The sequence below is a fragment of the Ptychodera flava genome, chromosome 13 (genome assembly GCF_041260155.1).
Source record: "Ptychodera flava strain L36383 chromosome 13, AS_Pfla_20210202, whole genome shotgun sequence".
Taxonomy (NCBI): domain Eukaryota; kingdom Metazoa; phylum Hemichordata; class Enteropneusta; family Ptychoderidae; genus Ptychodera; species Ptychodera flava.
Genome location: NC_091940.1, coordinates 36,768,809 through 36,781,217, shown reverse-complemented (window position 1 = coordinate 36,781,217; position 12,409 = coordinate 36,768,809). Strand labels below are relative to the sequence as shown.

Here is a 12,409-nt window from a genome sequence, read left to right as displayed (position 1 = left end):
ATAATGGATTTAACATGTACATGAATTTATACGACCGAAATCGCAGAGTCAAGGATCAGATGTGCTCGAACTTTTTCTCTAACATCGAGCCACAAACACACAATACGCTGAATCAGTTCATCTCTCACTCTCTGCAAAACTCACCTTCACAATTCCTGTGTTCTCCTCCACTGGAAAGATAGCATGTAAATATCCACACTTCAGCTCCATCTCCTCGTATTCCCTTTGTATTGACTGCTTGGTGTACTACGGCGCCGCAGGTTTTAAAAGGTGCCTGGGAGGTAAAGGAGAAGACACTACACGTTGTTTCGTCTTCACCGATGCAATGCTCACTATGCGTTTGAGCGTTTGAGAGACTGAGAACATGTGAACAAGTATGATATTTGTAATGTATTACTTATTTCAACCCGGTGTCAACCAAGCTGTGTCATGCCCACATGAGAATCGGTTTCCGCAAGGCAAGCCGGGCAAGGTGTGAAGGAGTCCCCCGTAGTGTCAGAACCCACACAGACAAACATTTTGCGTTTTTGACAGTTCCAGACGAAGTAGGAAGTGTACAAAATCGTGTGCAGGGGAGTGCAAGTAAAAGTGAAAACTACGGCGCCCGTTACCGTTACTAATGATATTTCGGGAAACTCAAGCAGAGAATTCGGCAACTTGAAAAGGAAAAGGGAGTATTTTGTCAATCAGAACAAAAACGATTAGTGTAAAACTACTTGAAGTATAAAGCTGAGGTTTTCTCGACTCACTGTATCTTTTCTTTTGTAATCAACAACATTATCAGAAAGGCAGAAAGAAAGCAAACTTGATAAACAAAATATTTATGTATTTGATTACGCTTCTTTAGACTTGAATTCTCGACATTCATGGCCAGTAGATATCATTCAATTATCAGCATAGAATATTGAATGACACTATTTGCAAATAGGTGTAGTTGTGGATGTAAATTGTTCAGAATGTTACAGCCTGATATTTGTATGTTTGTTTTCAATTTGCAGTAATTGTATACTTTTACGAAATTAACGACACAGTTATTCACTTCTACTGCTTCAACTGACGGGTCGATCATCATCATCATCATCATCATCATCATCATCATCATCATTATCATCATCATCATCATCATCATCATTATTATCATCATCATCATTATCATCATTGACGCCACCGCCGCCGACACCACCACCACCATTGGTTTTTGTTTTGTTTGTTTGTTTTATTGACACAAGGTCACAAACTCATTTGAAATGATCCATAGTATAGACCCAATTTGTGGTCTGTCCTACAAGTTGGACAACAATGATACATTTCAAATTTACACCTTTTGCGTATGTACATACATTTCTATGCACCGACTGCTTGACTCTCTATTGAGTCTTATAAAAGCAGACTTTTAATGTTGACAGTTTACATATCACAACGAATTCAGAGGGTCCTACAAAAAAGAACGGGAAAAATATATTGCGCGAGTTATTTAGGAAATTAAGGTCATCTTATCAAATATGACAGAATTAAACATGAATTTCCAAGACGCGCAAGAAAATGCATTTGAGGACAGCTTAAGAACACTACTATTCGCAAAAATTACTTTGAATTTACAAAAGGGAAAGAACAGCAGGAATTTCAGATTCAAAGAATCAACTGTAATGTTCCTCTCCGACCAAAATTTCTTATAAATCCCTTTGCAGACTACAAATGATCCACGGAATCACACCTTGTGACTCAAGGGAGCTAATTATCAACCACAGTATCAAAACCGCAAATCAACTGGAGCTCTAGTTTGATTAATTAATCTTTCTCCGAGATACCCGTGAGGGCGCCACTAACAAGCAACCTGTTGTCCAATGCAAAAAGTCAATGTATTACCGCATTTTAGTAATTTCTATGACTGGCTGTGACCCTCTGTCTTGCAAGCTCTTCAGGGAAATTTTGATGATTCCTTTTCATCTGAGTAAGGTCTAATGCAGTGTCATTACCAACAGAATGGTGAATAATTGAATTCACACTATCGTCTGTGTATGTCAAACCCGCATAGTATTTATTATTCAGGACATTTTTGCTGGACGTAAAGACCTCTCATCGATGTATAATTTGATCGTCGTTCATTATTGATTCAGAAATATACGTCCCAAAATGATATGAGCATCTGCAGTATGTCCAAGGATCAAAGCACGACAAGGGAAACATCTACGAACAACATGGTCTCACGTGAAAAGCCAGGAGACACGCCATGCTCTGGGCAATTACCTACAGAGGATACGATCCTAGCAATCTTACCAGAGAATGATGAGCCTCGGCTACAGATAATCGGACTCTCAAATTTTAATACTTTCCTAGTTTACTACTCGTTGAGTGAAACAAAACGCTTTCACCTTCTCATGTTTTTGAAAATTGAAAAGGAATTTTCCCTGTACCATATCGTTAACACAGCGATTGCGGTCATTCCCTGTACCATAGCGTTAACACAGGGATTACAGCCATTTTCAATTTCAAATATCGGCAATTTAATATATTTATTTCTCTCGTACCAAATTTTTCACGGTAACCCCTGATTTCATTCTCGATTTCGAAAGGAAATGGCTTCAAGATCCTTTGATAAACGTTTGAGCATAAGATTATATCTTTCAATCTCGAGGCACGTACCGTCTTCACCTGACTTCACTGCGATTGTCAGTTAACTTAGAGAATTCACGAACTTTCTACTAAGAAGCTCAAACGCAAAATCCGAGTGAGAAATAAAGAGGAATAGTGGAAGGAAATGTACTTAAAAAATTCAAACAATCTAGCAGACGACAAATCAAATCATGATGTTGCTGTGATGTCTAACTGTTCGCCTTGATGCTTCTCGGTGAACAAAGAGACATAATATTACAGTTACCTTAGGAACCAGACAAAAAGTTCTTCCCTCAGGGGGTATTTGTTCGTCTTGTTCATATTTCAAGGTTATGGTTTTAGAAAACAGCATAAAGAACGATAGAGCGAGGGGAATTACATGTCGTGCAGCGTTTATTTGTTGCAAGAAGATCACTTCACAACAAAGTATAATGATGACCGGAAGAAGAGCGAAACTTAAAACAGTGAAAAAATATTACGATATAAAGTAAGTTCAACATTACATGTTATAAATGATTTATTAATACGCTGTAATATACATGGTAGGAATAATTTCCATTAACCCATTTAGTCTCATGAAAATTTAATATTCACAATTGTCAATGAAGACTCCATATTAATTTGGAATGTCGTGTGTACTCCGAGCCAATACGATGCTCACCTATGCAGGCAACAGGGAACAGTGTAAACAGTCGGTAGATAATAATAGAAGGAGTTGAACTCTCTGATATTTCTACTTGACAAAAAGCTAGTCAAACCTTCCCTCCCCGCCACGGTTTGTTTGAACTTCGATACATGCAGTGCCCGTTTCACAGAAAAGACCGAAACACGGCGATCTTTCAAACAATTTTCACTCTTTTCGATTCATGTCTGTGAAATACTCATCATCTAATTCATCGCTATCGGTACTGTCTTTGTCCTTACTCATATCAATATAACCATCAAAAACATCATCTTCCACTGTACTTGTGCATGACATTAACTTTGGTCTGTTTTCATTAATTTCTTCGATCATCGATGTCTGATGCATGGATGACGAGCTCATTCCTTTATCGATATTCTCACGCGATAAATTTTGATAAATATGCGAAGAATAAGAATTGAAATAATATGTTTGATTAGTCCTCTTGGGGCCGCGGCCAACGGTGTTGAAATGTTTGATGTCGTACGCCCTCCGCGGTGATTCAGAGAGAAATTCCATGGATTTCCACGTTCGAGTTGTTGGCTGCTCGTGGTCCATATCGTTTGTAATGTCCAGTGACTCGATTCTATGCTGTCTCACAATTGTCTTCCGTGGTTCTGATTGGTCAGAAGTGTATGTAATAGGCTGTTCCGCAGGCAGGTGATGGGTAGAGTGTTTTTCCACAAAGCTTGATACAGGGCTGGTATTGACATACGGGCTTGAACAGTACTTTTTCAATATTTCAGTTTCCTTTTTGGAAAGTTTTCTCTGCGTTGACCTTGACCCATGGAAAGAGAGAGGTCTTTGTGACGATTGCTGTGTGTTGTTAAAATCAATCTGGTCCAGCGATTGGCAACTTTTATACTGTTGTTTATTACTCTTTGACCAACGCAAGTTGATCTTATATTTTGATGATTTACTATTTTCCTTACCAGATCGTCTGTTCGACTGCGGAGATGATACTGGCGAAGAGGGACACGAATTTGAACGCGCCTGATTCCATTTCTTGGCCTCCTTTTCTTTTCTCTTCGAAGAACTTGTTGACGACATAAATTTTCAGCCAGGGAAGTGAAAATGGAAGATCTCCTTCGTTGCCTTCCTTTCTCTTTCGTTTTCTGTTGTTTATTTTCGGTCGATACGGATAGTGGTGAGTTTACCTGCAATGAGGACGTTCTCCTGGGCAAGGTTGGTGGTTGGACCTGATTAGTCACGTGACCAGCACCGCGATCAGCCGAAGTTTCACTGTCTTTCATCAATTTTGCACGAGCGCTTAGCAAATAAATGTCCAACAAATCAAACGGGGCTGGAATGTCTGCGCTTTCATCGACAGATGTATCACTGATTACGTCATTCGTCTTATTGTCATCAAATTCATCCAGCGAGGAATTTCCGATGCTGTCGACTGAACTCCTTTTTGGCATAATGTTGTCGATATCTTTCAAAAACGGCGCTTGATTGCAGTCGTCCTCACGTGATCGGTAGAGTTCGTTGATTGAAGACAGAGTTGATCTCCTTTGAATTACTCGATTTCGATGGGAGCGATTACTCTCCGTGATTTGATCTCGATCTCTTTCATAATTTTTTTCATTACTGCCAGAGAAGGTATTCCGCCTCGTTTTTGTCAGCCTTTCGGGTCCACTGGAAAAAGAAAAAGCAGAGGTGTCACTTTGAAAAGAATCTCTTTCAGAAAATCTGCTGACAAACGACACATTTGAGTTTGAAGCACTGGTTAGGCTGTGAGCGTCATCGGAATGTCCGTGGTCTGATCTACTGCACTCATAAAGTCCGTTGATTTCTAATGGGTCAGAAGAGTACCCGCTGGAGCTGGTCGAATTGCCTCTCAGTCGCACAGCAGGACTAGGGTAAAGCAACGTACCTGACAAACTCGGAGGCGATGCTGCCATTGGCTCAAAGTCTATTCTGGCATCACCATTAGCCAATGGCCGAGTAGAATGCGGAGACGTCACTAGATAGTTGTCACTTGATTGGTCATTTCCGTCCGGAGGAGTGCGAACATTCCCCGAAGTTGACTCGGACATGCCTATATGCTCAGATTTCGCTCTCCCAGTTGGCACTTCCTTTGCTACTGAGGGCGTTTCTTTCGACGGTGTTGTGTTCTTATTCACAGCGGTTGCCAAAACAGTTTCGGCGCACGTTTTCTCCACTTTTGATGACCCCACGGAACTTTCCGAAGTCCACGAAATGGACGTATTAACCGAAACGTTGTCCAATGATGTCTCTTCCTTAGAACCATTGCCAGCCAATCCATCAGCGCGATCACCATCCAATTCAGTGACGAGCTCCTCAACATTTTTGTCTGCAGAATCTTCTGTTTGTATCTCTTGTTCCTTCCCTTGGCGCCCTTCCTTCTCCTGGGATAGCTTTATCTTTTCCATGGCTTCGCCAATCTTGTCCAGGATCTGCTGCAGGATATCCTTAGCTTGGATGGAATAGAAGTAATATTCGCCCTCACCGTCTTCACATTGACTGCTTGAAATAAAAAGATAAATATCACTTTATTTTATAGGTTATGCTGTCAAATACAAGTGACCTAAAGGAGTTTCGATAGGACAACCAGACAAAATGTCCGATGGCTTTTTGTCACTTCACAATAGATACAACGCAAGCAAATCCGCTCTTTTTTTACAGACAGCTGCATATCCATAATAATCTTCCGATATCGAGAGCTTACTGGAAGCGCATATGAAAAGGATAGATACAAACACCTACTGTGGTAAAAGATGAGTTTCAATCGAGCAAATTCACCGTGTAGTGAAGCAACGTAGACCCAATCACAGAGCACTGATCAACGGTGCAATCGGGAAGCAATTATGGCGTATTTTGCAATATTTTCAAAAACAAGGCAAAAGGGGAAGCGTCACTTCTCAGAACTCCGTGGCCTACTTATCATTACTTTCGTCATACACTGTTATGTATACATAGCGTGGTACGACCTAATAGTTAGTGAAACCTTTTGCACTTTTCATGTCGCAAACATTCCTGACTAATAGCTGCGACGTTACAAGATACATACAATCTCGATAAAACGAATATGAGAAGACCAACGTGGTTAATGTACGTAAAAACAGCGGATAAATTACAAAACAAAACTTACGGCTCGGTTTAGAGGTTTGAGTTTTCTCGGCTAAGGAAATACAGACAGAGAGAAAAGGCGTTGCACAATGACGATACGATGGTTCAACGTAAACTCTTAATCCATTCTGCATGCAAAGTGCGAACCCAGTTGAAATATGTCAGCATTAGTGCCAGTGCTGCGCATGTGCTAACAAGAGAAGCCAACAGGTGTGGCCGTTTACATTCACTGTGTCTTGTCAAAGGATAGTGTATAGTCTACAATGGTCTCATCGAGTTTCATTCTGAAATGCCGAAAAAGATGCGAACGAAACTGTACATGTGGTAACTATTTTTTATGAAGAAGCAAAACGGCGATAGCAAAAACAATGAGTATCGTACCACCTGACTGACTTGGACAGATCTCTGACGCGTCCGACGGAAGAGATCGTAGAGGATGTCGTGGAGTGTTGACGAAGTCGAGGCCGTGTCATGGCCCGTAAAATACAAGGCCAGGGCAAAGCGGTCATGGCTGAAAGTAGTTTTTCCTCACATTTAAAGTGACCTTTTCACATCACACTCCTGAATAAAACATTAAGGTCGTGGTCATCCTGTCACGGACGTGTCATTCACATTATTGCAATAATGTTGGTCAGTTTTGACTCAATAAACGACGCAAAAATGAGAAATTTCACAGGAGCCATTGAATCGTTCAAAGTTCTTGAGTCAGAGAAAACTGGGAACTTGAACTTGAGCACACCAGAGTCCTTTGGACAATTAGATAAATGGTTGAAAAGAATTGTCTCAGATTCTGTATGAACTCAGCATTTTCGTGAAAATTGTTCATAATTAACGTATGGAACTAGCCTAACCCACTTATCGCCTGGCATGTCTTTACTTGGGTGCAGTCTCTCCAATAAAGACCAGGAACAGAATCATGTTGTTCAAACCTTTTCTCTGTGTAAACCGTTAGACTTCTTTCGTGAAGTCGGCTCTCATTTTATATGTTGCTCGGGCCGGTACGCGGAAGTCTCGGGATCGCCCAGAAATTGGTCTCGCTATCATACCACTATCAACGCGACACAGTTTGGTGAAGTTTATTCCTCCAATTCTTTCAGTGAAGACATTAATAGGCCAACAGAATTTGGGCAAGTCTAATATCGGATGATATAGTGAAACTTTTGATATCTGTTTACTCACCTGCCAGTATTTACATAGAGTATTTTGCCGTAGTCTGCAGGGGAGATATCTTTGTCATTGCACACTGCAAATCGCCTGATGTGGTTGAGTTTCCATTGCAAACACAGTGTGCCGGTTTCGTTGTATAGAGTGAAGTTTTCTCCTGTGATGGCCAAGAGGAACTCTCCATTCAGTCTGAGTTTGTTAGCGCTGCCCATCGGCAAAGCCCAGACATGATGGAAGACTGAAATAAAATGACCGAAACCAGTTTTAGTAACTGGTGAGAAAACCATCTTGCAGCTAGTGTATAGTAACTGCTCTGTCACGTCTGCCAAAGTGTTTTCATGCTACTCTTTATATGGAGCCAGACGTGACCTTATATAGTAAGCACGTATCCCGCCTTTTGCCACGAAGGATGCAAGGATGTACCCGACCACCCAATAAATAAACAGAACCCATGGCCAAAATTGTAACATGATCCTGTCAGTGTCATCCAGAAATTATGGAGAGAGACGCAGTCAGGAAATCAGTGTTTTTTCAATGTGTATCCTGCCACACGCCATGACATGTATAATCCTTCACCGCTTCCGATTTTATACACGCATTTGAACAGTTTGTTTTTCTCTTACCTGTACCTACGTCAGGTAGTGTTCTTATTGTTGGCATGCTGGGTAAAAGTGCCTTCTTAAAGACAGAAATCCATTCGTGACAGACTGTTTCACTATCCGCTGCCAGATACACCAGTGGACGATCACCAGAGAATATTTCAAGGGCGTATCGGTTTTTAATCGGTGAACGTCGAACGGTTGAGACTTTCTCTAGGAGAATGCACACAACAATTTTGTCGTATTCGTTCTGATCCTCGTAAGCTTCCAAGAGAACGGAGAGGCCTTCAGACGCAGTGTTGGCGCGCACTTGTACCCACTTGCGTGACCACAACTGAAATAACAACAACAATAACAACAAAAACAATTACTATTACAAGCACTTTAATTACTGATAAACTTAGGACAATTTAACACGTGGACACTGTTGAATCGAGTTTTTTCCGAATAATGGTTTCAGCACATAATAGACAAATACAGATGTCAACAGGTACTATACGTGCATTATAGTTCACGGTGAGTACAGGCTCCGATCTATACTTTATAATATCAACGACAGTTTCTCTTGTGCTTTTGGTGAATATGAATATTAATTAATTAATTAATTAATTAATTAATTAATTAATTAATTAATTAATTTATTTATTAGGAAAGCCTACGGGATCTAGTTCCATTTACAGGTTCCAAAAATAATCTCAAAACACAAAACTACAATTACAGACACAAATACAGTCACAAAACAAGTCGCATAGAAAAAGGGAGTACAAAAGGAGAGCCTAAAGAAAGACACAAAAACGATAAAATTAAGTTGGTAAACTACCAATTACATCAGTCTAGATGACTTTTAATGATGGCATTGTTATTTGTTGTAAATGCTTACAAAAATAAACATAAAAACATACACAACATCAAAGTTATTACACTGTAATTGTACCCTGCCCTGAAATATCTGAACAGAGCCGTCTTCACAAGACACAGGGGAGAATGTGCATGTCGGGTAGTTCAACACACTCACAGCCCATCTCTGGCTACGCACCATGGCTGGTGTGGCCTTTTATTCAGCGAGCTAGCACGGTCCCCCTAGCGTAGCCAGCGAGGGACTACATCAGCTCGTTGAGCCAAGCTGCAGCCACAGTGCCAAGGCAACGAAGGCTGAGACAGTCTTGCGCCGCTTACAAATCATGTCGTTTATTTTACCTTTATATTACTAACAGATATATAAAAATACCATCGCTTAGAGAGAGAGAGAGAGAGAGAGAGAGAGAGAGAGAGAGAGGAGAGAGAGAGAGAGATTTTCCTCATGTTTCTGGGGTTTTCTCGCTAAGACAAGTGAGGTGTCGAACTGTCTTCCATGATATAGGATAAGTCTCGCATAAATTCTAGGTTAATTCTGCCTAAAACGAGCCATGCTATATTATTTTGCCATCCCTACATTATCAAGTAAAAGCATCATCCGACACGGTGAAATATTATAAAAATGCTATATTTTGTGCGATTTTGAAGTTTAACAACCAGACGTGCAAATAAAATAAAATAAAATTATATATATTCCTTCCACTGTAAACTGTCACGCACAATGCCGACGTTTTGAGATACGGTTTGTAGAAGAAAGAAGCAACAGTTGAAGTTGAACGTGATTCCGAGAAACATGATCTGTGTAATAATTCTCCTTGGTGTAAAGGAAGCACAAGAAAGTGACATTGATGCACGTCATAGCAAGGACGGGAATAACGTGTGGAAGTTACACTTGTTTTGATATTCCTCATCACGTTTTTCAAACTGGATGTTCACATTAATTCTTAACAAACAGCGCAGGTAAAATAAAACTTGAGTGTCTTTCTCTTTACTGTATAACCGTGTTAGGTAGGCTTAAAGTATTTTAAGCAATGGCCATCGAAAAAAATTGCGCATGCTCACAACAATGTATCCTGCAACCTGTGATCTTTGGTGTCTTTTCTGGTTTTCTTTATGTCAGCAAATGATCGCATATCTGATATAACGACTCAAACCAGACAAACGTGCTCTGACATATCTAATGCGGTCAGAGTGGAGTTTACAGGGCAAAGTATGCCTATCTGTTAAATGGTGAATTTAATAAATCGAAAGGGAAGGGATATATTGTTATATTCCATCAGTCAGGATCAGTGAAGCGAAACTTAAGAGGGAATGAAAACGAGGAAATAAAATGTAAGAAGAGTTATAAGATAAAAATAAAACTTGTTTTTTTGAAACACGATCGTAGACGCAAAGTGTAACAAAGCTTAAAAGGATGGCATCGTGTTAAACTTTAAGCGTGACCGACAAAGCGTATATAAATCATTAAGCCAGATATGATAACATCACTTGAGATAAATAGAGCTATCGGCTCCTGTTATAAGCGGATACGCCTATTCTGTTAGGGACTAGACGGTCTCGATATCGGGACGTACAGAGACAGTGTGGCAACCAAAGAATTGAGTTAAATGTCCGGCTACCATGCAATATTACGGAGTGGTACGAGAAACAGAGAAATATCAAAATAGATATCAAAGCAATTACGTATTTCTGCGACGCATGTACCTGTAAAATGATTTTAATCCGTAATCCTACAGGGCAGTTGTGTTAGTCCTGAGTCAAGCTTTCGTATTTTGTACGATATATTTTTAAATAAACATTGGAAATCAGGTATCGACGCTTGTGTCTGTATTGTTATCTTAAAAATAATATTAGATCGATAAAACTCACCCGAACAGTGTACCAGAATTCCTTGGAAGGGTTTCGGAAATCTAAGTATCCGCATTTTAAATCCATTGCAGCCATAGACCCGAATTAAGGTGTCCACCTCTTTAAAAACCAGAGCGTCGAATGACTTAGCTTTGTTTCAACATTTCAGAGTATTAGCCTGAACTTTGAATCTGTTGGGGCAACACTGTGAACGAAGTTGAAATTTGACAACCCTTGCTGGGGGTGATAGCCCGAGTAGAGTTTTAGGGGCGGAGAATTCCCTGAAGAGGTCACCTCTTACGCTGGCTGTGATGGGCTGCCGTTGAACTCATCTAATTGTTTACATATGGATTACAGCGGTCTGAAATAAAGATATCAACCAAGCTAATAGGCAAGATTCTGACAAAATCGAGAACTTCAATTTTTTTGACCAATGGAGGCAGGTTATGACTAAAGATGTAAATTTTATTGCTTCATATTAAATTTGAAAATGTAAGTATTACAGAGCGTAGGGAATCCTCTTTGGATAGGTTACGTATAAAAAGTTAACTTTGCTACATATCAACCAATGGTCACCATCATCGCCTGATACGCGCGGTGACGTCATCGTTACCAAGAGCATCAGCGTCAAGCTAGGTTTTGGAGGTCGGTCGTTGCTTGGCGATGTCGACCCCGGCGTTTGGTAGGGGGGATCAGATGACGACCCCAGGGCCAGTTTCCCTTATGATTGGGGGTATGTTCACAGGAAACTTACAGGAGTGACGGAAATAGATTTGAAATCATGGGAACAACTCCCCTAATCGAAGTGATATGTGTTCCTAAGAATGACACACTTCAAGTTCTATGTTCGAATGTAAGTTAAGGAGAATGCAAAGCACTGGTTTATATAACCGACACTCTACATCAGCCTAAAAGTTGACGTATTTCCATTATTGGTGCAAGTGAAACTAATCATGATGATATAAGAATTGTCAACCACAAAAGCTTAAGAAGTATGTTACCATGGCAACAGGCTTACAACGCCATTGAGGTTGGTGGCCACCAGAACATTCAACAGGTTAATGACTTGGAGATGAAAGCTTGCAGCTTGGACAGGTCAATTGAGGACAACCCTACCGACTACTTTGTAATGTTTCTGAAATTTTTGTGGCCGATTGGCTGGACATATGATACTTACATCCTATTCACATTTACATCTGTGTCAAGTTGTGTAAGTTAGTGGACTAACATGAAACTGACCACATGACATTTTTGTCACTACTAAGAAAACTCATCCCATGCCAATTTCTGGTTGCAATTGTCTTGACGTTTTGACCCGGCTCTGCCTAGCTAGCTGGCACAGATTTGAAAGGGCTTCAATTATCACGGCTGTGCCGATTTAAGTCAGCCAAAGTGTCAAGCTATGCATCTGGCACAAGGTGTATGCATTGTATTTCTTTAAGTTGTAGTTTGATGTTACATACATTTTTACTGCATGGGTGAATGCTGACTAACTTAAAGAGGTTGTTTATACCAAAGGCTAGGGGTGTCATTTCTTCAGATAAAGTTGTCAAGA

At 40.3% G+C, this 12,409-nt stretch overlaps 1 protein-coding gene across 6 annotated transcripts; it reads right to left on the bottom strand.

Annotated features, from left to right (window-relative positions):
• Window positions 1-3,105: 3,105 nt before the first annotated feature.
• Window positions 3,106-11,166, bottom strand: LOC139148331 (uncharacterized). Of its 6 annotated transcripts, none has more exons than XM_070719722.1 (5): window positions 10,876-11,166; window positions 8,176-8,485; window positions 7,568-7,790; window positions 5,172-5,785; window positions 3,106-4,933 (listed from the first exon to the last, which is right to left on the bottom strand). In XM_070719722.1, exons 1-5 carry the CDS (start codon window positions 10,948-10,950, stop codon window positions 4,917-4,919), a joined length of 1,239 nt encoding a protein of 412 aa, XP_070575823.1. In that variant the 5' UTR covers window positions 10,951-11,166; the 3' UTR covers window positions 3,106-4,916. The 6 variants fall into 6 exon arrangements, with proteins under 6 accessions (XP_070575823.1, XP_070575824.1, XP_070575819.1 ...); XM_070719723.1 differs by having other exon boundaries at window positions 5,172-5,782; window positions 10,876-11,164; XM_070719718.1 differs by having other exon boundaries at window positions 3,106-5,785; window positions 10,876-11,161.
• Between the last annotated feature and the right edge of the window lie 1,243 nt (window positions 11,167-12,409).